The sequence below is a fragment of the Meriones unguiculatus genome, chromosome 6, assembly GCF_030254825.1.
Source record: "Meriones unguiculatus strain TT.TT164.6M chromosome 6, Bangor_MerUng_6.1, whole genome shotgun sequence".
Lineage (NCBI taxonomy): Eukaryota > Metazoa > Chordata > Mammalia > Rodentia > Muridae > Meriones > Meriones unguiculatus.
The window spans coordinates 23,191,368-23,218,816 of NC_083354.1; the positions used below are offsets into that span (position 1 = coordinate 23,191,368).

At 52.2% G+C, this 27,449-nt stretch overlaps 1 protein-coding gene across 4 annotated transcripts in view; it reads right to left on the reverse strand.

The window, feature by feature from the left end:
- Positions 1-1,609: 1,609 nt before the first annotated feature.
- Igdcc3 (immunoglobulin superfamily DCC subclass member 3) overlaps positions 1,610-27,449 on the reverse strand; it is a 44,920-nt gene continuing 19,080 nt past the window's right edge. Inside the window, exons 1-13 of one of the 4 annotated variants that reach the window (XM_060384886.1) lie at positions 25,599-26,634; positions 10,368-10,512; positions 9,920-10,050; positions 9,455-9,592; positions 7,832-7,990; positions 6,732-6,897; positions 6,281-6,528; positions 5,924-6,088; positions 5,461-5,652; positions 5,229-5,333; positions 4,470-4,608; positions 4,168-4,360; positions 1,610-3,497 (exon numbers count right to left, since the gene is read on the reverse strand). In XM_060384886.1, coding sequence (XP_060240869.1) covers positions 3,294-3,497; positions 4,168-4,360; positions 4,470-4,608; positions 5,229-5,333; positions 5,461-5,652; positions 5,924-6,088; positions 6,281-6,528; positions 6,732-6,897; positions 7,832-7,990; positions 9,455-9,592; positions 9,920-10,050; positions 10,368-10,512; positions 25,599-25,605 — 1,992 coding nt within the window. In that variant the 5' untranslated portion in view covers positions 25,606-26,634 and the 3' untranslated portion in view covers positions 1,610-3,293. Of the gene's footprint in view, positions 3,498-4,167; positions 4,361-4,469; positions 4,609-5,228; positions 5,334-5,460; positions 5,653-5,923; positions 6,089-6,280; positions 6,529-6,731; positions 6,898-7,831; positions 7,991-9,454; positions 9,593-9,919; positions 10,051-10,367; positions 10,513-25,598; positions 26,635-27,449 lie in introns of those variants that run through there. The other 3 variants (XM_060384884.1, XM_021649574.2, XM_060384885.1) reach the window with 3 other exon arrangements.

A 27,449-nucleotide genomic window follows, 5' to 3' on the forward strand; every position in this document is an offset into this window, starting at 1 on the left:
GCTTGCTTCTAGGGCTATCTATGTGATTGTGCGTGCCGTAGTGTGCCTGTGGAGGTGAGAGAAAATTTGCAAGAGTCAGCTCTCTCCTTCCACCACCCAAGTCCTAAGGTCATCAAGTTTGGAGGCAAATGCCCTTACCTGACAGAGCATTTCACCTGCCGCCTCTTGATTTTTGACAGGGTCTCTACCTCAGGTTGGCCTCAGATTCTCTATAAAGCTGAAGATGGCCCAGAATATCTGATCCTCCCGCCTCTGCCTCCCAGATGTTAGGATTACAGGTGTGCACCACCACCCCTGGTTTATGAATTCTGGGGACTGAACCCAGGGTTTCATGCCAAACTACCAACAGAGCCCCATCCCCAGCCTCCGCTTCTGTGTGTGTTGCGTCCCTAGTGCCTGTGAGTGTACATGTATGTGCAGGAGTGTGTGTGTGTGTGTGTGTGTGTGTGTGCACCTTGGTTGCTTTTTACCTAATTTCTTTTGTTTCTTTATTTTTGAGACACTTACCTTCTCTGTGGTTTTAAAAGTATGTCCACATGCTCCCTGACGCTCTTCCCACTAGTGTGACCTAATTCCCTAGGTATGACCAGCCTTCATGACTTGCTTTAGTCAAACAATGGAGCAGAAGTATTGTGTCGTTAGGGCCAGGTTAGGAACAGTAACACATCTGCCTCGCTTGCACTCTGACAGCATTATCAACCACTAGACATGGGAGGAGCCCCAGCCTCCAGCTGCCCACCAGCTGAAAGAAGCCAAGCAGAACAGAAACAGCTGTCCACTCTTTGCTTTGCCCTGCCCAAACCATAGCCCATGAACAGAGCAGAGCAGACACCAGGGGCACCAGGGAGGGGAGGGGTACCAACGTAATTGAAGATGACCCAATTTTTTTTTTTTTTTTTTTTTGAGATAGGGTTTCTCTGTGTAACCCTTGCTGTCCTGTAACCCTGGCTGTCCTGGACTTTGTAGACCAGGTTGACCTCAAACTGACAATGATCTGTTTGCCGATCTGGTAGGATTAACTAGAATTAAAGGCATGGGACACCACACTTGGGCCAAATTAATTTTATTTATTTGGTATACAAAGTTCTGCCTGCATGTACACCTGCATGTACAGAAGAGGGCACCAGATCTCATTGAGATGGTGAGCCACCGAGTAGTTGCTGGGAATTGAACTCAGGACCTCTGGAAGGGCAGTCAGTGCTCTTAACCTCTGAGCCATCTCTCCAGCCCATCGACTTTGGATTCTCATCCTCTTGCCTCTACCTCCTGCGTTCTGGGATGATGGCTGCATACCCCCATGCCTGGTTTATGCAGTACTAGGGCTGGAACCTAGGGCTTTGTGCATGCTGGGTAAGCATTCAGCTGAGCCGCGACCCAGCGCCTCCCCTTTCTTGGGTTGTGTATATGATCGTGGGAATGATGGCCACCGGCACAGCTGCTCCACATGGCTTGGTGTGGACATGTGACCTGCTCATATCAGGTATTTCATACAATTCAGAGCGGTTAGCTGTCATCATCTAACCCTGTGAGGGTCCCTCCCCCAAGCTCCTCCCCCCCATCCCTTCCCTGCAAGGCCCAGAACTTGACGCCGTATCGGAAAACTCAAGTGTTCGCTTTGGCAACAGTTTTATTCAGTTAAAATGAACAGACTGTGACAACCTCGGGGGAGGCCAAAGAGGCTGCCAGCCCCCTCCCCCCGGCCCCTCCGACCCAGGCGGAATGGGATGCCACAGAGAAGTGACACCACAGGACAGAGCAGAGGGCAGTGCCTCAGACTGGGAAGAGCCCCGGAATCCACCCACCATTCGGGAGAAGGGACAAACTGCCCTTCCCAAGTCCATTTGGACAAGACTCTAGTTTTCTAACAAAATGCCACGAAGTCTACCTTTTTCAGCTAATTATCCAAAGTTCAGGGTGGGCTGTCCCTAGAGGATCTGGGGTCAGGGACTTTATAGTCTAACCTCATTCTAAAGGAATACACTTCTTTCTTTTTCTTTAAAAAATGTTTTTCTTCTGCTATTTAAAAAAATGTTTCTGAGTGTAACCAAAAATACGTATTTAATTTTTTTCTTTCTTTTTCTTCTTTTTAAACCTAAGTAGTTTAGAGAACAATTCAACAGAAAAGAGAAATAAAACGTAAACACACCTCATACAAAAATAACTCCTGGCCACCTCTGCTGACGGGGCAGGTCGGGTAACCTCAGTCACAGAAGGCTGGAGTGCCTCTGTGGGGAGCACCCAGCTCCCCGCAATGCAGCACATCCCAGGGGCGGGCTCCGTTCTGAGCGGGACTGAGCCTCCAGGGTCTGTCTTACCTTCCCCAGGCCCAGGCAGGGAGGACTACAAGGATCCAGATGGCCAGCGGGTTTTCTGAGAAGGTCAGGACAGGCGTGGGTGGACACAGGGGATGGCGTACAGGGGGCAGCAGGGAGGTGAACAGTTTGGGACAATGTCTATACTTCAAGGAGCAACTTTCCTCTTCTTTTTTGGCTTGTTTCACATTTTCTCTCTGACCAATTTCATCTCTGTTTCTGTAAGCCCCCATGGTCACTTAGCTACAGCCTCCTCTATTGGGGGGAGGTAGGCAAGGCTAGGGGAGGAGGAGGCCCAGGAGGGTCCAGTGATAACACAGGCCCACACAGAGGGCCTTGAGGTTGAGGTAGACGGTTTCTTTCACACTTGGAGTTGGGACAGTGGGTTTTTTTTTGTTGTTGTTTTTTGTTTTGTTTTGTTTTTGTTTTTCTTCTTTTTCTCTGGGCAACAATGTGGGGAGGGCGGGGTACCCATAAAGGGGCTTGAGGTAGGAGTGCATTTGGGCTCTGTGGGGCAGGGGGCTGAGGCTACTGCCCCGCTAGCCCCCAAGGACATTCATTCCGGCTGAGGTAGGTGCTGAGAGTCAAAACAGCTGAAATCCACCCTGAGAAAACAAGGTCAGAGCTGCGTGATGGCATTAGGGACAGGCCACAGCAGGGACGTATTTCTGGAGTATAATTCAGTCCCTCTCTTCTTTCTCTCTCATTTTTGATGTTAAATTTTTGATTTTTAAAGTTAAACGTTCGTTTCATTAGAAGTCCTGTGGGCTGCAGGCGTTGGTGAGGGGCATTAGCTCTAGTGGAGAGATGCCATTTGTAACAGGGCCTACCAGCTCCTGTGGTTTGAGAACCCTGTCCTTCAGTGGCGGGCTCCTAGAACCATCCAAATCCCACAGGAACAGGAAAAACCTCGCCTTTGACCTGAGAATGGGGCACCGCCCCTCGGGAACACACCAAACGCTGGCTCTTGTCCCAGTGAGCTCACTGGGAAGCTGGGGCTGCTGGAGGCTGGGCAGTCTGTCCTTCACTGAGCAGGCCAGGGCCTACATCCTGGGGTGCTGGGGCCGGCCCGGGCCCCGCACAGGGAGACTTGGCCTCGGTCATCCTCCCAGACACAAGGTTGAAGTCTCGAAGCTGCACCATGGAGAGCTGGGTCTCCTCACATGGAGCAGAGGCTGAGAGGCCCTGAGGAAGGAAGAGTCAGGCGTGACAGTCAGTGTCGGTAAGAGCAAGCAGCGGCTGTATACACCCTGGGGTGTAGGCCCATAAACTCCTCTCATTGGAGCACACTGTCATAAAAAAGATCATGCTGGAAAACATTCAGCCAAGCCACATACAAAACCCTTTCTCACTGTGTAGCCCTGGCTGTCCTGGACTCGCTTTGTAGACCAGACTGGCCTTGAACTCACAGAGATCTGCCTGCCTCTTCCTCCCGAGGGCTGAGATAAAAGGTGTGGACCACCAAGCCTGGAATCATAACTTAAAGAGGTATCATGTAGCTCAGGCTTGCTCTCTATGTAGCTGAGGATGATCCTGGAATTCGGATTCCAGGCCTCCGCGTCCTGAGTACTGGGATTTCAAGTATAGGCGACCACAGCCGGCTCATCCTGGTTTAAGTTAATTTACAATTTTGTGGTAGACTACACTGGTAGCTCTTACCCGCCAAGTGCAGAAGCATGTGGCCCAGAGGCTGCAGGATGGACATGCCTGGACATCCCTCGACCTCCCAGGCTAACCCAGAACCCAAGGAGTTAGATGTCCCAGGAAGACCTTTCCCTGTGGCCAAGATGAAGGGAGGGGCCACCCGAGGGGAGTGAGAGACTGAGGGAGAGGGATTGGAGGCACGGGTACTCACCGTGGGTTTGGAGCCCGGCTGCCCAGGTGACCCAGTCAGGGGAAATAGCTGCTCCAGCTCCTTGGCGTCTCGTCCGAGATGGCCCCCTTCTCCTCGGCTCACTCCATTCAGGGCCAGAATACCAGGGTCCCTCTGGCTCCTGGGACCCTGGGGAGGGGAGAGCTGGTTCTCCACATCCTTACACAGGAGGACCCTAAGAGGTGGGCCAAGTGTTAGGGGTGCACCATCAGGGATAGAGACAGATGGGGGGGCAGCTCTGCCTCCCTCCCCTGCAGGAGTCCCCTCCCAGAATCAGGACTCACCTGCCCCTTTGGCCGAACAGGAGGAAGAGAACGCAGAAGACGATGCAGGTGACTCCGATGTGGATGCCGACGACAATGCCTGTGGCGGATGAATGGTTGCTGACATCCTCCTTCCAGCAGTCACAGGGGGGACCCAAGGCTAGAGGGCAGGGCAGGTTGGGGCACAGCTTGCCTGGCCTGAGCAAGACTCCTCAGTCCTCTTCCTCTGAGACCCCAGCTCAGTCTCCCGGTTCTTTCTATGAGTTCCAGGCAGCCGCTCTACGCCAGCTACCAGGACTAGCACAACTATTTTGAGACAGGGTCTCATGTAGCCCGGGCTGGACACAAACTTGCTAGGTAGCTAAGGATGGCCTGATCCTCCAGCTCTGCCTCCTGGGTGCTGTGGTTGGAGATGCTGTGCCCACCCTGTGGCACTGGGGGTGGAACCCAGGGCTTTATGTATTCAAGGCAGGCGCCCTGTAAACTGAGCTCTCTTCCAGCCAGGACCAGCTGCACCTCGCTTTGTTTTTATGGGGCTGTGCCATCCTTGCCATAGTTTTATAAAGTAGGTATCGTACTGGAGAAAAACTAGGGTCAAGGGAACACGGGTCAAGGTAAAACTCGTCCAAGGCCACTCGGCTGAAAAGCTGCGCGCTTTTGTGTCCCCGTCTAAGCGGCGTGCCTGCGGGTTACAGACACTGTCCTTCCTCCCGGCCTGCTCACCACCCATCTTCTCCCTGCAGGCCAGGCTCCGGCCCACGGCCTGCCCTTAGCCCTCACCTGTCCTCTCAGAGGCTCCCTTCAAAGACACAAAGCGGACCGTGGCATTTCCTTCCCCATGCTGGTTGTAGGCAAGGAGCTTCACCTCATACACAGTGCTGGGGTCTGCGGAAGCAGGGCTACTGAGCAACTTCCTGTCCCCCGCCAGGCACCTCTGTCCTGGAAGGGAAGGACACCACCCCTGGCCCCCAGTGCCACAGCTTCCACAGCCCCACGGCCCTGCAGGTCTCACCAAGCTGGCTGAGGTTGTAAGAGGAGACGGTCCCAGGCAGCAAGATGGGACCGGTGAAGGAGGCTGCACTGGCTGGGCGGTAAAACAGCTTGAAGCCGCCGTTGTGCTGGGCCAGCCGAGGCCAGGGCTTCCACAGCAGTTGCAAAGAGGAGCTGCCCAGCAAGCGCACTGATAGCGGGGGTGGGGCGGGGGCTGGAGGCCAAGATGTCAACAGTCAGTTGGAGCTCTCACTTTCCACCTGTGACCTAGAACCCAAGGACCTGACAGCCCTCTGGCCTCCATCGTGGGGCATGCCCTTGCTCAGGCAGCATCTACCCATGAATCAGAAACAAACAAACAAACAAACAAAGGAAACAGAACCCTGCCCCTTCCTCCCAGCACGGCCAGTCCCTGCTCAGCCTCAGGGTCGGGCAGTATTCAGCCCCAACAGGTGTATGTGATGTTTCTGCTGGGTACTCCTTACCTTCCCCCAGGGTGCTGGCCAGGGTGGGGACAGAGGCTAGGCTGGCCCCCCTCGGTGTGTAGGCTTTGATGTAGAAGCTGTAGGCTGTGGAGGGCTCAAGGTCTCTGACCAGATGCTGAAAAGTGCTCTTGCTGACAGCTTCCTGATACTCTAGTTTGGGTGAATCTGGGAGGCAAAGGGTGGGGCCAGGGAGGGTTAAGACATAGGAGGACGTCTTGAAAGCTTTGAAAAGAAGTGTCAAGGGATCCGGGTGCAGACGGAAAGGAAGGTTTGGGGTCAGAATGTGTGTGTGGCATAGAGGGTTAGCGACAGTGAGTGGGGGCAGATGGCAGAGCTCTCCTGAAAGCCACTACCCACCAGCAGCCTTCCTGATGTGCAAGACATAGCCAATGATCTCCTTGGTGTGGGCGAGAGGCTCACTCCAAGACACCTGAACCTCGGTGGAGGACACAGAGACAGCCCGGACATTGCGTGGGGGGCCCGGCAACCCCTCGGCCCACAGCACGGTCAGCCTGGCGCTGGCTTGCGATGAGCCAGCGATGTTTTCAGCCACGCACTGGTAGATGGCCTCATCTTCAGGACCAACTCCAGAAATGCTCAGTGTGCTGCAAGGAGAGAGAGCACCTCAGAGGGCAGCCACACCTCCTACCTGAGAGATCCAGAGATGAGTCCCTCCTGGTCTGCACAAGGCCTAAGACTTAGGCCCCGAGTGGCCAGACTCCCATCTCGGCACTCTCCGCTTATTCCAGACCTCTGTCCCTTTCCAGGATAGACCCTCAACACAGTGTGGGAGAGCGTGTGCACACACCTGTTGTTGTTCTTGAGCCTGACGTGGCCCCCTGGCCCCAGCACCTGTCCGTTCTTCAGCCATGTGACGTGAGGGGGTGGCTCGCCCTGAGCCTGGCAGGTGAACATGGCTGTGGTCCCAGCTGGCCTGGAGATGGACTGGGGATGCTGGACAAACTCTGCCGGGGCTGAGCGAGCACAGAGAAGCATGTGGCGTCAGAGGGTAGCCACGAGTGAGGGGGTAAGGAGGAAGGGGTGGCAGGTCAGAGAGGACTCCTCTCAGCAGGGCAGGAGAGGCTCCCCGTTTTCTTCCTTCACCCCATCTAGGAAGAGGACTCCATCCTAAGGACTGTTTAAAAGACTGGCATCTGTATCCGAAAGCAATCAGGCTGAGCCCCCTGCTCAGGAAATTGTTAAATAAATAAACGCGCTAATAGGGCTGGCTGTGCCTCCAAGGCTGTAATGACAGGAGATGGATGAGCGCCACCCCCCATCACCACCCAATCCCACCTCTCTCCAGTCCTTGGCCTCAAGCCTCTGTTAACACACGAGAGTGAAATACTCCATCATTTTCATGTGGACAGATTAACGGCACATAGCATGCTAAAGAAACAGCATTTAAGTTCCTAATTCCCCCCACTTCCCATCGCCATTCCCAAGCCACAGCAGAAGACAGCCGGGGAGCGCCCTGGAAATGGAAACCGAGGCCCGCAGCGGGCCCCACATCTTGTGAGCAAGGTGGGAGCTGCAGTGTGAGAGAGGATGACAGGCACGCTGGAGCGCACAGCAGGCAGGTGTGAGCGTGGAGTGCCACACGTGTGAATGAAACGGCTCCACGGGAAGTGTGAGCCGGGGGAATGCCTGCTGAGGCAGGAAAGTGACAGCGCCTTCCAAGGTGGAGAGGTGGCACTGGCAGCCGCAGGGCATGCAGGCTGCAGACCTGAGAATGCCACACCCCTCCAGTGCTAGGGCTCACGTTCTGCGGGAGACCCAGTCTTTAACCCCACCGGAAACTTGTGAGGGGCAAGGCTGAGGATGGACAGCTGGAGGAGCAGAAGGGGCTGGTCTGTGACCCAGACCAGAGACACTGCGGGGGCAGGGAAGCGTTTGCCTGCTCCGTACCTTGTACCACCAGCCGGCCCTGGGCTGTCCTCCTCACTCGGGTGCCAGGCCTGTTGGCGGCACAGACATAGACACCTGAGTGCTGGACACTCACATCTGAGATGATGAGGTTTCCCGTACCCAGCACCTGGATGCCTTCCACCCCAATGGGGCGGCCATCTGCAACAGAAGCGGAGGGGGAAAGAGCAGGGTGAGGAATGTGGAGGCAGGAAGGGGGAGAATGTTTCAGAAAGCCCTGGCCCATGGCTTCGTCAGCATCCCTCCCCGGATCTCCAGCAGTGGCACAGACACAGGGAGCACCTGTGCCCAGCAGCAAGGGCCAGCGTCCATGAGGATTGCTAGCTGGTTTTGCCGCTGTTTGTTTTCTTTTTAGACAGTACCTCACTGCATAGCCCAGGGTGAGATCCTCCTGCTTCAGTCTCCCAAGTACTGGGATTACAGACCTGCTGTTCCAGTGGTTTTCAGCCCGTGGGTCATGAACGACCTTTTCACAGGGGACGCCCAAGGCCATTGGAAAACGCAGATATTTACATTGTGATCCGTAACAGTAGCAAAATTACAGTTACGAAAGTTGCAACGAAAATAATTGTAGGTCAGGGGGACACCACAACAAGAGGGACTGTACTAAAAGGTCGCAGCATCATAAGGTTGAGAACCTCTGCTTTAATTCCATAGAGGCCTTGACTTTGATCAGCAGTTGTAAGTTCCGTGGCTGAGTATCTTCTCCAGCATGCTGAGGCACAAGCCCATGCATACAAAGATCATGAGAAGTCCCTCAGTAAAGGGCCTTGGTTAACTTTGTTCCCCGTGCTTCTTAGGTTCCCCAGCCGTCCTTTCTTTCTCTGCTGCCAGGCCGTACTTTGGGAAATGATGAAGCAGAAGGCCCCTGGAGTGCCTAGTGGCTCCTGATAGTAGTCTAGTCTTTCTAGCCTCTCCCTGGGACCAGGCCCTCCCCCCACCCCAGGGATCAGATTAGCACAGGCAGAACACAAGGAGACAGCTCCCCATTCAGGCCCTGAAGTGGTGAAATCTACTCCATTATCCCACGGGGCCCCTCCTTCCCCCATCGCTCAGCTGCTAGTGCGGCCTAGTCTCCTTGTGAATGTGGGCCCACCCTCCAGAGGCTCCTTCCCCCAGTGACCTTTTGGCTTAGACTAGTGGCCCATCTGCAGCCTTTCACGGCTTTCTTTGGCTGCCTGGGGATTCTGGCTGGGGCAGACTTGGGAGCAGGCAAGCCTGGGAGTGGGAGAGCAGAGCCAGGGGGAGATGCTAACTGAGATTTTGAAGGATGGGGATTGCGTAGCTGGGGGTGTGGCCAGGCACAGAGGGTAGGGTGGGAGGGACTGGGTGCTGAGGGCCGCAGAGAGTTCTGGGGGCTAGAGAGACAGGGTCAGTACTGTAACCCAGGGAACTAAGCCAGCCCGGCAAGGAGAGAGAGAATGCAGCAGCAGAGTGACCTCCCTGGAAACCCAGCCCTTCCCCAGGCCACAGGGAGGGGGCCGGATTGACCCTCATGGAGAACAAACACAATCTAAAGCCCCCAGAGCTGGGTGATGAGACCATAGGACCAGCCCTCCCAGGGGGTAGGCTGGCCAGAGAGCTGGGGCTACAGACGAGGCTCACCCAGGCGGCTCCAGGACACAATGGGGCGCGGGTTGCCCGTGGCGACACACTCCAGCACGGCGGTCTGGTGCACCGTCAGGGTGAGGTTCTCAGGCCCCACGAGGATGGTGGGCTCCTTGTAGACCCCAGAGCCTGAGCCTGGGAGGAGAAGGCCATGTTTCCTTGTTTCAGTCGGAAGCTTTTCCACTTCTTCACTCCCACTCATGACCCAGGATACACACCAACCCCAAACAAAGTTCGGAAGACAGGGAGACGTTGGAGAACCTGCTGGTTCTGATAACGGCCCTTCCTCTCCCAGTCAGACCTCCAGCCCTTGGGAGAGCCCAGGAATTGCTGGTAAGAGGCAGCTGGAGACCCGCTCAGGTGCCTTCGGCATAGCATATGATAGGCTTGGTCGCACGGGAGACTTGGGTCCGTCTGGGGGTAAACCGACTGGGGAGGCGAGAGAACTGCGTAGGAGCTCACCTGACACGGTGAGCCGCGCCCCGTGGCTGACTCGCACACTGGCAATGTTTGAGGCCACGCAATGGAAGACGCCACTGTCCTCGGCCCGGAGGCCCGTTATCTGCAGGACCCCCTTGGGCAGTAATGTGTACCTGCCAGGGGAGGACACAGTTGGGCACCACCACAGCCGGGGCAACTTCAAGCCACAGCGACACAAATGGAGATGCGGTACTAACCCGGCCATACTGTTGTGATGACAGATGCTTGCTGGGACCCTCCCAGGTGGACTTACCACACACAATCCTCTCACACACTCTCGTGAGCCTAGAATCTGGGCCCAGGAAGCCACAGAGACCCACGATTCTCTGTCCCAAGGTGTAGGTGCCGATGGTACATGCAAGGCCACCACAGGCTTCATCCACAATGAGCATCCCAGTCACCCTCTCTGTCCTTCCCACAAGGGGCTCACCTCTCATCATCCGTGTCAACGGGGACTCTGTTCTTCTCCCACGTGATCAGGGGCTTGGGAAGCCCATGGATTTGGCACTGGAAGCGGGCGACACCGCCCTCCTCACCCACGACGGCCTGGGGGTGCACGTGGAAGTCTGACATGGCTGGGGAAACAGAAGGGGGCAGATAAGGTGCCCTGTGGAGGCGCAGAGGGAGAGCGGACGGGTCACCCACTGAGGTGCAGACAGCTTGAGGCAGGACTGTAGCGTAGGGGACACAGCAGCTCTTCCCTCAGCCCTCCCCCACCCTGGCTAGGCACACTCCAACCCAGAGGTGACACAGTCTTTAAGATGCCTGGGAAGGAAACAGTGAGACAGGATGTTGTCATCTACGGAATTCACAATTGAGAAGCATACAATCGAGTTACCAAAAGGTACCGAAAAAAAAGTTACCGAAAAAAAATCATAATGTTTCAAACACATTTACAAACTGTACAGGACTGTGTTCACGGCTTCCCTTGGCTACGGGGTGGACGCGCCTGGCGGGCCAACTCTGGAAGATGGCGCTCTAACAAGGCACGTGCAGGCTGTGGGAGGCCTCCCGAGGAAGGAAGGGTCTTCCAGACCTCCCTCATGAAGGCCACAGAGGGAAAGGCACTTCTCCCAAGTCGGCTGGCGTAGTTTTGGCTGCTGTGACCTGAGCAGTGTGCCACATTCTACAGAACTGGACGCTGAGGCCCAGAGAGAGAGACTGGTCCATCCGCTGTTACCTAGCAGGGACACTGTCAACAGCAGGCTCTCCTTTCCAGGGCCCAGTGGCTTTTTCTTTCTTTTTTCCTTTTCTCTTTCTTGCCTTCTCCCCGGTACAGGCTGTTCTGCACTTTCCACTGGAGCCCCAAGAGGGTAGTGTATCCATGCACGGCGATAGGCCCTCTCAGAGGCTGTCAAACCTACCAATCTACATTTCAATGTGTCATAAATATTCAAGGATCCCTCCCCACCTTTGGGGGAATCAAACTCACACTTAAACTCTGATCTGCAGAGGGGGGCCGTGGTGCCCCCCCCGTGTCCCCCAGCTGGTTAAGTGTTCTCCCCACCCTGTTCCCACCCTGCCTCAGGCCCACACTGCAAACCTGGAGAAGGCTCCTCCCACACGAGCCTCAGCACCCGGGCTGAGATTTCATTAAAATCCACTTTGCTTCAAGTGCAGGAAGGCGGTACACCATCTGTCCAGGCCGCAGCCCTCCTCTCTGGCACTCCATCAATTGGGACAGTGGCTCCCTCCTCCCCTCCCTCTCACCTCCCTCCCTCCCAGGAGGAGCCCTTCCCCCACAGCAGCAGGGACCCCGGAGCTTGTTGCTGGCTGTTTCTGCCCTGGACTCCCTGGCATGCCTAGACAGCCCTCTTTGTGGCCCCAATGTTCCCTCTCAGGCTCCCTCAATCCACGGTCCTGTTCTGGACTCCACGGCAGCTCAGCAGCTTGAAAGGATGAGGAGGAGCCTTTGAGCCTTCCCCTCAAAGAGTCTCTGGGGGCTTGGCTCCTTTGTGGCCATTCCCCATCTCATTTGCATGTGGTTCATTAAATATAAACATGCATAAGAAATCCCCTGCCCAGCCTCCCCCTCTCAGGTGCCTCCTGGGAGTGTGGTAGGTGGCTGTGCACAGTTCCTTGTGTTCCGGCTGGGTGTTTGCTCGGAAGCCTGGCTCTGTCTCCGTATTTGGCATGACTGTCCCCATCAGGACATCAGTAGGGGGGTTAAATCTGCCAGCTACCATGGTGGGTGCGTGCGTGTGTGTGCGTGTGCATGTGTGTGTGTAGGTGATCAATTACGAGTGTCTCCCTGTGGGTAAAGCTCTTGTGCACAGGACTTGGGGCCTGGGTTTGGGAGGGGAAGGCAAGTTGTCCAACTGGAGCCCCCATCAGGCTGGATGAGAGGATCCCCAGGGAGCATCCAGAGGTTGGCCTGCTCTGCCTCAGCCTGTGCTTGGCCAAAGAGCTGATCTACAGAGGTCTCCTGGCCTCAGGAGTTTGAGGGTAGAAAAGGGCCCTTCCCAGCTCAACCTCCAGGAAGGTAGGGCTGGAGACAGATCTTGGGGGTTAGGGAGAGAGCACCCAGGCTCCAGGGTCTGCTCTCCTGCCCCCCAACCTGGACTCTGCCTCTGCAGGCGCGTCTGTCCCCTCCTCACTCCAGCTGGAGCAGCGTTGTAGCTCCTTACTTCCCCCACCCCCGACCTGGGGCTAATGGTTCTGCTGACTGCAGATGTCTCCTCATTACAGAAACAAGCCTTTTGTGCCTCTAGCCCCCAGTCTGGACTCCCTGGGGACCCTAGAACTGGCTGAGGAAAGACAGAAAAGGCTCCTGCTCTTTCTGGGCTGGGTGCTGGGACAGAGCAATCTGGCTTTTACTGGGCAGCCCTCCCTTGACCCCCCCCCAGGCTCAGAAGAAAACTGTCAGCACAGCAGGGCTGAATATGGAGATGCTGAAAGGGAACAGCAGTGCTGGAATGGGTTGGACAAGGAGTCAGCCCTCACACCAGTAGGTCACTTGTCTCCTGAGACCTGCCTGGCCCTCACCACCCTCATTGCAGCCATCAGAGTGGCCCTTGCAGTCCCTATGTGCTGTGGGAACCCTGCTGTTCCTATGTGCTGTGCTTACACTCTTCTGAATGGCTGCTTTGCTTCTCCAAAAATGCTTGAAAACCATTTTGAAGTGAATCCTTTTGTCTCGAAAAAAGGGCACTGAGGCCTAGGCCTTCTGGGGGGCATGGGGTGGGGGTGGGATGTGGGGGGTGTTCCTTAGTAACAGCCAGTTTCCTCTCTCTGCAAGGCCAGGAAACCCTAAGCAGATTGCATGTTAAACCAGGCTCTTTGTCTTTTTCCTTTCTTAAAAAAAAAATATTATTTATTTATTTTTAGCAGTGCAGTGGTGGCACATGCCTTTAATACCAGCACTTGGGAGGCAGAGGCAGGTGGATTTCTGTGAGCTTAGGGCCAGCCTGGTCTACTGGTCTACAGAGGAGTTCCAGGACAGCCAGGGCTATATAAAACAACAACAACAACAAAAACCAAACCAAAAAAAAAAAAAAAAAAAAGTCATGTCGAAAAACCAACCAACCAACCAACCAACCAAAAAAGATATTATTTCTTTTATTTTATGTGTATGGGTATTTTCCCTTTGTTATCAACATAATTGTGCAGGCATTTCAACTAGACTGCCCCCAGGGGCCTTTAGGGTCCTGACAATGTCACCACCTGGGCCGGGTGCTCCAGATATAACCATCTGCCACTCCTACCTGCTCTCTCTGCCTGTTTCTCTCCCCTCCCTGCTCTCTCTAACTTTTTTGCCTGAGGGGGCACCATCCTCCTTTCTCTCTTCTCCTATGCTCTCCCACTGTCTCTCTGTCTCTCTCTTTCCATACAATAAATCTCTTCTTCCCAGATCTGCTGAGTGCGTGTGGCATGTTTAAAGATATATCATTACACCCTGCAGCAATGCCTATGCACCATGTGCCTGCTGCCCGAATAGGCCAGAAGAGGGAGTCTGATCCCCTGGAACTGGGTGAGCGGGACAGTGGTGAGCTGCCATGTGGGTGCTGGGAACTGAACCCAGGGCCTTTCCAAGAAGAGCCAGTGCTCTTAGCTGAACCATCTCTCTAGCCCCAACCAGCTCTTTCTCAATGGCTGCAGGGAAGGTCAGGAGTCTAGACAGAGCTGGTTTCTCAGCATCACCTGCAGAGCGCATCTGGCCTGTAAGTTGTGCTCTTGCCGCCCAGCCTTCTGCTTCTCTCGCCTCTTCATGTCCCTCACTCACCCTTCGGTTAGCCCTGGGGCTTCCTGAGAGCCCCAGTTGTGCCCTTCAGGACCCTCAGGTTCTGCTCTAACCTTTGCTACAGTCTCCAGACCTGAGAGCCTGCTTAGCTTAGCTGGGGTCCTGGAACCTTCTAGGCACCCCTGGCTCTCAAACGGGCTTCAAGGCTTTTCTAGTGTGAGGGTAGAATGCATTTGGTCCACAAGTTTTGTGTGTGTGTGTTTTGTTTGTTTTGTTCTGGCTTGTTTTTGTTATTGGTTTATGTGTGTGTGTGTTTTGTTTGTTTGTTTGTTTTGCTTTTTCAAGACAGGGTTTCTCTATCCTGGACTCTATTTGTAGGCCAGGCTGGCCTCAAAGTCAATGCAGTCCTCTTTTCGTAGCCTCCCCTGTGTTGGGATTCTTGGTGTAGCTACTGCTCCCACATCTGTTCTTAGCCAGGTGTGGCAGTGTACATCTGTAATCTTGAAATTCAGGAGGCTGATGCAGGGCGATCATGAATTCAAGCCCAGCTTGGGTTACACACAGGGATTCTCAATTTAAAATGAAAATAAGGTCTCCTCATGTTTGGGCTTGTGGTAGCAGTGTGGAGTTCCTAGAGACTTTTATGTTGTTAACTTTCTGGGGAAGGGGTTCCTGGGCACATGTGGAACATCGGGCTGCCAGCAGGGCCTCTGGGTCCTTCAGTAAGTCCTAACAGAGGCCACCACATGCTTGATGACTGTGGAGGCTGCTTATGGCTGTTGTCAGTGTTAGCTTCTGAACACTGAGGAAGTGCTGTGACCCTGGCTGTTGGTGCTTTCCGGTTCTTCAGATACTTGTTGCTCCTCTGAGGACAGTCTGGGTTCTTCGCTTCAAGCTGAGTGACAGGAGAGGTAATGAAGTGGCCCTGCCAGGTGTGAGGTCAAAGGGAAGCAACAGAGGAAAGGAGATGGCACGCACCATGTCCCCACACACTTTTGAAAAGGGTCTCCCAGCTTCCCTCTGATACCCCACGAGTACAGCATGGCAGAGACAAGAAGGGCTGAGAGGGAGGCCAGCAATGCTTGGTTGGAAGGAAGTAGAAATGACGGGAAGTGGTCCTGGACAACCCTATAAATCACCCAGAGGGACAGGCTCTCCTGAGAACCAGGTCCACAGCAGCTCTGGGAGGGGAACTTACTGCCTGGTCCAGAGCCTCTGCAGAGGTCAGGTCTGGATTTGATTAGACAGACTCCAGGGGGACACAAGGGGCAGGAAGGGCTGAGGCAGAGCATTAGGAAGGAAGCTCAGGTCTCTCACCTTCTGGCTGTAGTTAGATTCCTATCTGGTGTGTGATGATTTAAAAAAAAAAAAAAAAGCCGTGGCATATTTGGAAAACTTAGACTCTGCCAAAGTGAGTAACCCCGTGGGATGTGGCAGGGTTCTGAGAGCTAACTGTCCCTTTCCATACAGTTGTGCAAGAGGGGATCACTGTGAAGACTTATCCAAAGATCCTGGAGGGTAAACACACCACACACACACACACCACACCTCACACACACACTCACACACACCATTTATTCATCTATAAAGGCAGTAGGGGCACAGAGCACCCTGGAAACCCAACTCCTCACCAGGCATCATGAACATTGTAAACATTTTGGTTACACCGAGCACATGCCATGAACCTCAGATACTTTTACTCATGCTTCAAAGTTTTCTTCTAAAATCATCACATTCTTCAGTAAGTCACATCTGGGTACCCATGAAGGATCAGTTCCAGAACCCTCTGCAGACAACATCCTTGCATCCTCATGTTCCTTATGCAAAACACTGAACACACTATTTGCATATATATAACCAATGCCAACTTCCCATCTGATTTAAATTATCTATGAGTTACTACATTTTTATTTTTAATTATATGTATGTGTGTAGGGGTAGTGTGTGTGTGTGTGTGTGTGTGTGTGTGTGTAGTTGCCTGTAGGAGTACAGATGAGGGTGTCAAGAGTCATCAGAGCTGAAGTTAGAGGCAACTGTGAGCTGTCTGACCTGGGTGCTGGTAACTGAACTCTGGTCCTCTGGAAGAGCAGCAAGTGCTCTTAACTGGTCAGCCATCTCTCCAGTCCTTACATTACTTCTTCTAATAACTAATGAAATATAAACGCTGACAGTGTTATACTGTTTTGTTTAGGCCCTACACCTTAGGAAATAATGATAAGAAAAATATCTGTACATGCTCAGTCCACATGCAGTGCTGACGGACAGTATGGCGGCTCTGAGGCCCTTGACACACACCCAGGCAAAATCGAGATGTCCCGTAAACACAATATACAAGCTGGATTTTGAAAATTTAGGAACTAAAAAAAGTAGAAGCTACTGATCGTTCAGGAGTTGCAAACCAATAATTATAAATGCGACACCCCCACACACTCATTAAGATGAGTGAGTGATTCATAGCACTTGGGAGGTGGAGGTGGGAAGACCAGGAGCTCAGAGTCTTCCTCAACTATACAAGGCCAACCTGGCTGTGTGTGCCCCTGTCCGGGGAGAAAAGGGAGTGATATTAGAAAAACAAGACAAGAAAAAAGCTGGGAAGGGTGGTGGATTCTGTAGGTGAAAGCAGCAAAGCCATTTGAGCCTATGAGTTAAAGACCAGCGGGGTTGGGGGGGGCTGAGATGAGTAGTTAACAGGGTGTATGATTCTTGTAGAAGACCTAAATTTGATCTCCAGTACCCACCCAGGGCAGCTCACTGTTGCCCTTGAGGGTCTGATGCCTTCGTCTGGACGCTGTGGGCATCTGCACACACACACACCCCTAACACATACACATAATTAAAAGAAAATAAATACTTAAGAAAGAAAAAAGACCAGCTGGGCATGGTGGCTCTCACTTGTAATCCCAGCACTCAGGGAGGCAGAGGCAGGTGGCTCACTGTGAGTTCAAGGCCAGCCTGGTCTACAAAGTGAGTCCAGGACAGCTAAGGCTACTCAGAGAGACCCTGCTTTGGAAAAAGAAAGAAAGAGAGAGAGAAGACCAGTTCAAACAATTTATAAGACTTCACATCTCAGAAACAAACAAACAAACAAACAAACAAAAAAAAAAAAAACAGAACAAAATATAAAACAATAAATGAGGACCGGGAAATGATGGCACATGCCTTTAATTCCAGCACTTGGGAGACAGAGGCAGGTGGATCTCTATGAGTTCAAGATCAGCCTGGTCTACAGAGCAAGTTCAGGACAGCCAGGGCTACACAGAGAAACTCTGTCTCAAAAAACAAAACAAAGCAAAACCAAAAAACCCCACAGTAAGCGAGACTTGATGGTGATGGTTCAGTAGATGTCTTTCCCTACAAGACCCTGTCTCAAAATAGCAATAATAAATAAATTAACATAATAATAATCTGGAGACAGATGGTGATATTTGGACAATAATAAAAATATACTTTATATCGCTGAGCTACGTACTTAAAATGATAAAATTGCATCTTATGCTAATTTTTGTTTTGTTTGAGACAGGTTCTCACATAGCTTAGGCTGGCCTCAGAGCCAAAGATCACCTTGAATTCCAGATCCTCCTGCTTCCGCTTCCTGAGTGCCGGTGTTATAGGCCTGTACCACCATAGTTGGCTCTGTTATGTGTATCTTCTAAAACATTAATTAATCCCTTTTGCTATGTTACGTTGTGGTGTTCTGTATGTACTTGCCAGTGTGGGTATGTGCTAGTGTGTGTGGAAGGCTGGGGGCTGTGGCAAGCGTCTTCTCTCAGTTACTGGCCACCTTTGTCATCCGAGTCAGATTCTCTCCATGAAGGTGAATCTCGTGAGCTGGCTAACCGGCTGGTGAGAGCTTTGGTAGCCACCCGTCTGTACCCCTGGCCCTGCAGTGAAGGCACTGGCCACTGTGCTGGAATTTCGTGTGGGTCCAGGATCTGAACTGAGGTCATCATGCTTTTCTGGAAGACATTTTATCAACTGAGGGCTCCTCAGCCTCTGTTATGGATATATTACCAGAGTGAAAGCAGTGGGGAAGGATAAAAAATTGTTAGTTTAAAATAATTTTTTTTGTTTTTCGAGACAGGGTTTCTCTGTGCAGCCATGGCTGTCCTGGACCCACTTTGTGGACCAGGGTAGCCTTGAACTCACAGAGATCTGCCTGCCTCTGCCTCCCAAATGCTGGGATTACAGGAGTGCACCACCGCTCCCAGCTTTAAAGTAATTTTTAATTTTTAAAATACTCATTATAAGTTGAAATGGTAATGGCTTGACCTTCAAAGCGTCCACAAAAGAATATAAAAATGCACCAATAATTTAAAAATACTGACAATGTTGAAATGACAGCATGTTAGAAGTACCAGGTAAAACAAAACGTATTAAAATTAACCACACTTTGATCCAGCGCTCAGGAGGTGGAGGCAGGCAGATCTCTGAGTTTGAGGCTACCCTGGTCTGCATATCAAGTTCCAGGCCAGTTGGGGCTACAAAGTGAAAGGCTGTCTCAGAAACACAAAAATGACAGATACATAGACAGACAGACAGAAATCAGCTTTACTTGTGTTTTGTTCTTGCTTTTTTTGTGACTGTGGCTAGGTGAAAACTTAATTGCCCATGGCACTAAAAATACTTTCTCTAGCCAACGAGGCTGTGAAAAACTCAAACAACTTGTTGCCCACACAACAGTCCTCCCAACAAGGGAGGTTCCTATCTTCTCAAGGAAGTTTCAGCCGTCAACGGACTATACGTTAAATTAGAATTAGGCCTGGCAAGATGGCTTAGCACGCAAGGGTGCTTGCCACTGAGCCTGCTGACCTAAATCCCAGCCCCAGGACCCATAGGGCAAAAGGAGAGACCTGACATCTACGACTTCTCTTCTGACCTTCACTCATGCCTGAGTATCATCCGAGCTCCCACTCCCTCATTAATAAATGTAATGAAAATAAAGAAATTAAAAAAAATATAAATTCTGACAGGGCTCAGTGGTGCGTGCCTGTAATCCTAGCACTCAGGGAGGCAGAGGCAGGTGGATCTCTGTGAGCTGGAGGCCAGCCTGGTCTACAAAGCGAGTTCAGGACAGCCAAGGTTACACAGAGAAACCAGGCCTTAGAAAAATAATAAGTTCTGGTCCTTAGACTTCTCAGCATGTTTCAAATGCTCAATAGCCGTATGTTGGCTCTTGGTGACATCATAGGGCAGCGCCAATAGTTTCAGTCATCATGAAGTTTTACCTGAGGATGCTCACCTAGAGGCCTCAGGAGCCCTGCCTCTCTCTTCCTCTTTACTCACTGCTGTCCCTTCAGAAAGGACCCCCTTCTCTCCATGTTCATTCCTGTCCAGCCCGCCTCTCCAGCTTTCCCTCCTCTTGGCCATACACACACAGAAATAGAGCGAGGCTCACACTCGGGTCTGAGGCCAGGTGGCTTCACATGGCAAGAGCCTGTCCTGTCCCGAGTCAGGAAATATGTGCTGGGAACTTTTTGGAGTAGTGGTACAGACAACACTGACGGCTCTGGAATCACACAGAACCAAGTTCAAAGTTCATCATTACAACTGCATTCACCCCACTGTTATGAACCCTGGGAACTTGGGCATGTGATACAAATCTCTCAGAACTTTGTTTGGTTGTTTTTGTTTGTTTGTTTGTTTTGTTTTGAGACAGGGTCTTTCTGTGTAGCTCTGACTGTCCTGGTACTCACTTCCCAGGGGTAGGAAGTACTGGCTCAGACTCACAGAGATGCACCTGCCTCTGACTCCCAAGCGCTAGGACTAGCGTTATGTGCCACTGCACCTGGCTCTCAGAACTTCTATTTCTTTCACTTGTAAAACAGGTGTGCTCTGCTCCCTAGGCCTGCTGTTACCTGCTCTTGGAGGGGATCTGGGGAACTCTGAGCTGAAAGAGAAGTATGAGGTCATAAAAGAGCAAGGTTGGGGGTGAATGACTCCATCTTTCCCTGAAGAGGATAAAGCAGAAGAAAGCTCCTCAAGTCCTCAGGAGATGGGACTGAAGAGAACTTGCGGGAGGTTGGTGAACAGGCAGGGGTGTCACTGGGGGTGCCAGAGAACAGGGCATTCACCAGAGTGTAGTCTCCTCTCTCTGACTCTTGCTTGGAGCTTTCATGGAGACAAGCAGTCAGGTGGAAGAGGCCTCCGGGTGACGGAGGCCTTGATTTCTCTAGTAAAATGTTTATGAAGCCCATAAACTCATGCCTTTATTGGCCAGGCTCATTCTGGGCGTTGATGTGGCTCTCTGAGGTGTAGTTAAAACACCTGCTGAACTAGGCCCCAACAGTGACTCTGGCCTCTGTCCAGACCCATCATCAGAACCAGCGGCGAGGCCTCGTGGGGTTTGGACTCTGGAGGGTGATCAGCCAGCTGTGTCCTCCCTCGCCTGCTCTCTAATTCCATGGACACCTTTGTAGGTGCCCCATCCAAAAGAGACCAAAGCAAGGAATGCAGAGTGAGGAGCCCTGGTCCTCATGCTGCCCTTACCCCAGGGCTGGTCCGGCTCACCCCTCATAACACTGCTCTCATTTCCCCACTTCCCCTTAGCCCTTGACTTTGGCTTTGCTAAGAACCCACACACCCTGAGGCCTCAGGGTGTAAAAAGCTCAGCTCCGCAGCCCTGTGTACTGCACTGTGGGTAGAACTGGGGTTCTGAATCTGAAGAGCACCCTGGGAAGTGGGAAGGCTGTGTGGATGCTGGAAGAGCAGAGGAGGGTAGATGGGCCTAAAACAGCTTCCTAAGACTGTGGTGGCTTGAAGTCTGCGGGGCTTTGCTGGTCAGCTTTTGCCAGGTGACCCTGCTGAGTGGCCCCTGCGTACTTTAATCTGCCTTCTTAAGCTCCTCACCCCTGCTTGGGCCCCCGAACTCCAGGCCCTCTCTCCTACCCTCTGGCTCACCACCAGCTCACCAATCTCCCCTACCCTGGCCCCAATTCCAGCACAAAAGGCAACTTTGTCTTTCAAGTCCCCAGCCATAAATCCACAGCTCACCCCTGTGCAGCCACCTCTGACAAATGGGGGCCTGGAAAGGGGAGTGGTGCAGGGGATGGGGGCGGCACTGCATGCTCCTCAGGAAAGTCTGTGCTCCCGAGGGGCAGGGAACCTACAAACTTTGGTACCACAGTAGGTCAGAGGGAGAGTGGCAGGGGAGACCGGGTGCTGGGGGCTATCTGCTCCCCCCCCCACAGGCTGGGCTTTTACAATCCGAAGAGAATAAAACTCCTCAAAGACCCACTTTTAATCACTTAGCCCGGAAGTTTGGGGGCTCCAGTTCTTCCCTGGACTCCTCCTCCTCTTCCAGCCTCCCGTGGAGAGTGTGAAGTGTGCCTGGAGAGGGTGTGTTTGCCTAGTAAGTATGTGTGCCTAAGAGTAGACGAGGCCTGTGGAGCACTGTGGGGTGCAGGGTGAGGGTGACAGAGGAAACGTTAGGAAGCCCCGCCCCCGCCCTGGCTCCAACTCCAGGTATTCTGTCCTGCTTTCGTGCCTCATATCAGGTGAACATATGTCCTGGGGTTTGGTACAGTCACCTGAGCACACCTGGAGCATTCCTTCAACACACACATACTGAAAGGGGGTGCACCCCAGGAGCAAAGGCGACTCAGCCCTCCACTCTGCACTGTCCTCAGATGCTCCCATTACACGCTGAAAAAAAAAAAAAAAAAACTAGTGAAATTACTAGGCTCTTAGGTTCTGTCTAAATAACATGGCTGTGAGGGCTGGAGAAAGGGCTCAACAGTTAAGAATGCTGGCTGCTCTTCCAGAGAAACCAGGTTTGATATCCAGCAACCAGTTTGTGGCTCACAATAGTCTATAATTCCAGGGAATCTGATGCTCTCTTCTGGCTTCTGAGGGTAACACACACACACACACACACACACACACACACACACACACACCTCAGGCAAAGCACCCATACACATAAAACAAAAAATTTTAAAATATGGCTCTAAAAACAGGTCCATTGAGCTGGGCTGTGGTGGTACATGCCTTTAATCCCAGCACTGAAGAGGCAGAGGAAGGCTGGATCTCTGAGTTTGAGACCAGCCTGCTCTACAAAGCAAGGTTCCAGGAGAGCCAGGGCCACATAGAGAAAACGTCTTGCAAAGCAAAAAACAAAACAAACAAACAAACAAACAAACAAACAAAAAATAGGCCATTTGGAGCTAACAGTGAGATATTACTCACATTGCCATAATAACCATGAGAGGTAGGGACTGTCAGCTTTTCTAGGGCTCAGAGAAGTTAAGAATTTGCTAAGGGTCCCACAGACAACCAATGGAATTAATGTTTGAACTCAAGGTGGGCTGACTCCAAATCCAGAGCTCTTTCGCAGCCCCACAGCTTCCCTCAGGAAGAAAACACACATTCACAAGCGGCTCAAATATAACTGACATACCCACAGGAAAGCACATGGATTTTAGACCCTCCAGCCATCATTCCTGATCACTTTTAGAGAAAGCCACACACAGCAAGTTCACTTTAGTTTAATTGCCCCGGGGTTTGGTGGTTTTATAGAGTGTAACTAATGCAGAAAAGCACCATGATAAGGTGGTGTTATCACCACACTAATGGCCCCTAAATTCTATTAACACAGGTAAATAAATAGCCAAGATGTGCTTGTCCCAGATGGCTCTTCTCTAAGCAAGTACAGGGTCTTTCCAGGCAGGGAAGGCTCCGGATAAATACAAATGGAGAAGTATTTTTTTCCTCAGGCTGGGAGGGCAAAGCATAGTGAAATGTCAGTATCTTTCATGGGGTAAAGGGGAGGCCATCAGCTTGACCCAACTCTTTAAACAACTGGTTATGTAATCGTGGTAAAGTCAAAGTCCTTCTCAGGATTTTGTTTTTCCCCTCTGTGCAACAGGGATGTTAAAGCTGTTGAGTTCAAAGTGCTGCCCAGATGTAACCTTCAAGGCACCAAGTGTGGCTCAGGTCAGGCGGTGGGAGTGGACTTAGGAAGGAATCTCTGCCCAGCTCCAGCAGAGCCTCTCTTGCAGACTCTGTGTCTCTGCTAGTGTCAGGGTCACCAATCTTCCTTATGTAAACCTGCCTGGTCCCACCATATCCTTAACTTCCGTTCTGGTCTGGACGCCGGATCTCTCTCCCCTCCCGGAAGGGCATCTGGTTAGGGGCCCAGGCTGGAGCTATTAAGTAAATTGCTTTCACATGACCACCAGGACAACTCAACAAAAACAGACACTTCCCACAAATTTCCAGAGCCATATATTAGGATTTGTAGGGATTGATGGAGTAGGGTTTAGGTAATAGAGAGGCATGCTGGATCAGGCGCAGCTCTGTCCCAGGCAATTCCAACCTTGGCTTTACTCATCTGTAAAATGGAAGAGGAGAAGGATAGGAAAAGATATCCTAAGATCTGGACCTAAAAATGGAATAGGGAAGGTTCTAAAGTTCTAAGGTTCTAGGGTTCTAAAGCACAGCTGGGATGTAGCTCTGTCAGCAGAGGGCTTGCCTAGCACAAGCCTGGGTTCCATCCCCAGCACCACATACATATACATACATGTAATCCCCGCACTCAGGAAGAGGAGGCAGGAGGACCAGAAGGTCAAAGTCATTCTTGGCTGCACATCAAGTTGAGACCAGCCTAGGCTATGCAAGACCTTGGGTTTGTTTGTTTGTTTGTTTGGTCGGGCTTGGTTTTTCTTAAAGGCTAGAGAGATGGCTTTGTAGCTGAGAGCACATACTCTTCTTGCAGAAGACCTGAGTTCATCTCCCAGCTTCCACTTTGGGAAGCTCACAATCACCTGTAACTACAGCTCAAGGGAGAGCTGATGCCTCTGACCTCCATGAGCACCTGCAGTCGTACACACACACACACACACACACACACACACATTAAAAATTTAAAAAGATTCTTGAACAGCACTAGGCAGTCTCCTCTCCCTGTCCAGAAAAGCACACTTCTGGATTATATATCACTTGCTTCCTAGAATATCTGCTGCCTTGACACCAAACAGATGGATACCTGTAGGCCCTCCATCCCAATGACTCTCTAGAACAAGCCTTGTCTATTTTCAGGAGGCAGGAGGCCCATGGAGTTTCTTCTAGTACGGACAGAGGTTGGAAGGTCTCCTAACAGCTTAGGAACCGTGTGCAGAGGGTTTCAAAAGTTTTTCACAAAGCCACAGGAATCATCGGACCTGCTCAAATGGAGATTCCATCTCGTACGCTTTATTAATAGCCTCATCATGTGCCAACAGGCCAGGTTACATAGAAAGGAGTCACTGACCCGCTTTCTTCTCCCATGGCTAACTGGTCCTGAGTTACGCTGCTGCCTTGGCTAAGGTCTCATCACTTGCAACTGTTCTACCCTTCTCCCTTTCAGTCCTCCGTGCCTCCTCCCAAAAGACCCAAAGCCATGATGTCCGTAAAGCTTGGTTAGCATCTTCCCATTGTGGTTTATCAGGGGACTCTGCTTAGATTCATGGTCTTCATTATTAGGGCGTTCACCTTTCTTTACTCGAAAGACAGCAATTCTCTAGTCACATGATTTGTACTCACACGAGATAAGTTTTTCTTCTGAATATGCCATAGTTGTTTTGATTTTTGTTTTGTTTTTCACCCCTTCTGTTTTTAACAGTCTTTTTAAATTATTTCTTAAAGATTTATTTATTTACTCTTATGCATATGAATGCTATCTGCATATACACCTGCATGCCAGAATTGGGCATCAGATCACTTTAAAGATGGTTGTGAGCCACCCTGTGGTTGCTGGGAATTGAACTCAGGACCTCTAGGAGAGCAACAGTGCTCTTAACCTCTGAGCCATCTCTCCATCCCCTGTTTTGTTTTGTTTTTAAAGATTTATTTATTTTTTATATATACAGTGTTCTGCCTGCATGTAACTTGCACACCAGAAGAGGGCACCAGATCTCATTATAGATGATTGTGAGCCACCACGTGGTTGCTGGGAATTGAACTCCAGCCCCTGTTTTGTTTTTCTAGACAGGGTTTCTCTGTGTGGCCCTGCCTGTCCTGGAACTCACTCTGTAGACCAGGCTGACCTTGAACTCACAGATATCCACCAGACCTCTGCCTCCCAAGTGCTGGAATTAAAGGCATTCATCACCACTTTCCGGCTTTGTTTTGATTTAAGAAAATCAAAACATTTTATGTGCATATTTATTTTATGTGCATGAATGTTTTGCCTGAATGACTATATGTGATCTCAGAGGCCAGAAGAGAGTGCCAGCTTCCCTGGAACTGGAGTTAAGGATGGTTATAAGGACCTGGGAACCCAACCCAGGTCCTCTGCATGAACAGCAAGTATTCTTAAACCCTGAGCCATCTCACTAGCAAAACGTCCTCTGCACACACACACACCCTCCAGTTTTAAAAGACATGTTCTCTCAGTGTAGACCAGGCTGGCTTCACAGAGATCCATCCACCTGGCTCTGCCTCCTGAGTGCTGGGATTAAAGGTGCAGCCAGGGCTCCCGGCTATGCTTTGGATGTTTACACTCACATTTCATTGTGTCTCCTCTTCATTTGGCCCGCAAACATTTCCATCTTCCACATCTCCCAAAAGAAACAGCATTGCCCACAGCTTCCACCAGCCCTTGCCATGTGTTAGCGTGGGGTGCCCACAAGTCTCTCTGCCTGTTCAGCTGTGGGCTATGAGTCCAAGAACGGAGACCAGACTAACTTGCCTTCCTACTTCTAGCACCAAGAACAGACACAAGGTAAACACTTAAGTCCTCATAAGGTGTAGTCTGATCCGAATGGTCCGGGAGGCCAGCGGTTCCTGTCGTCTTATGGGGTCCCCTGCATGGCAGGCTGGCCTGCCATGTAATGAACTTCTGATCCCTCCGCCTCCGCCTCCCAAGCGTCGGGATTACAGATACGAAGTCCTGGGGATCAAACCCAGGGATTCCTGCTTGCTCAGCAGCCCTCTACCAACGAAGCTAGGTCCCCATGCCTTCCTCGTCTTGTCTTCCGCCCAAGTCCCGGCTTCTGCACAACTGCCTCTCCTTTAGTCTGAGCTTCTTCAGTGAAAATGAAGCCGGTGGAGAGATCGCGGTTCTTAGACTTGCTTGTGGATTCGAACAACCCAGAGTTCTACCTAACGATGTAAATGGTGGCATCCCACTGTCAGAGTTTCCTTGGTCTGGGGTGGATGAAGAGGACAAGAATCCGTTTTCACGAAAGCCCCAGGAGGCGGCTCACACACTTAGCTAGTTTTGGGGCACCTCTGGCCCTGTGCAGGTTCTTGAGAACAGCGACAAGGGCAGATTCTCAGCCCAGCCCCCACCCCCTTCCTGGAGGCCCTAGGCAAGGCGAGGCGCAGAGGGCAGCAGGCGGCGGGGGGGTCCTCCAGAGCGCAGCCCCCGCGGGGCCCGGGTGGAGGCATTCGGGGGGCGGGCGGGCGAGGTCAGGGCCCGAGCCGGGGGCCCTGAGAGCCTCGCTCGCTCAGCGGCAGGAGTAAGTGGGACCATCTGCTCCTCTCCTCCGAGGTCATTGCTTTGTGTCAAGCTCCCCATCCCCCCTAGCTCTCCTCCCTCCTTCCTCCCCCCTTTGCCCTTTGACTCCCGGGACTCAAAGGGAGAGAAGCACTCGAGGTCCGGATGAAAGCGGGAGCGCGATGCGGAGCGGCCGCGGCGGCCCGGAACCGCCGCAGCCGGAGCGCGGGCGCGCGGTGCGCGCTGTGAGCGCGCCGAGCGGGCGCTCCCGCAGGAGGCAGCCGCGGTTCCCACAGCCCGCCCGGCCCGCCGGGCCCCTTTGAAGTGGCCGCAGCTGCACACCCCGCCCCGCGGCTAATCCGGGCCGACGCGGGCGTCCCCGTCCCCCCCCGCATAGCAGTAGTGTCCGCGCTGAATGGCGCTGGCTAATTACCTCGCTCGCACCACCGCGGGTGAATGAGAGAATCCGACATTGTGCGCGGCGAATGGAGAAAATAAGACAGCCATTGTCCTCGCACGGCAAACGAGGGTTTGATGTCGCTGGGGCGAGCGGAGCACCATTTCCCGACACCCCCTCCCTGCCCAGCAGTCGGAATTCCCCAGCAAGGCCTGGCCCCTGCTCCGGGAAGGTGAAACTGAGGCAGCAATTCCTGTCCCCCAAAGCGGAGATAGATAAGAGCACTCCTCCTGCTCCTCCTGCAGGACTCCTGACTCCGTTCGCACTCACCTCCTCTGGTGCCCGGCTTTCATGCTTGACTCTGAAAGCCAAGAAAGGCCTGCGTTCACCAGGGCCTAATTAGGTTTCCTGAAACCTTTGGCGGGAGAGTGGGGAAAATGGTCCGCCTCGGTACCCACCTGTGGGTCACCAACCACAAGCAACTGAAAAGTTCAGAGAATCACTGGGAGAGATTAGGGAA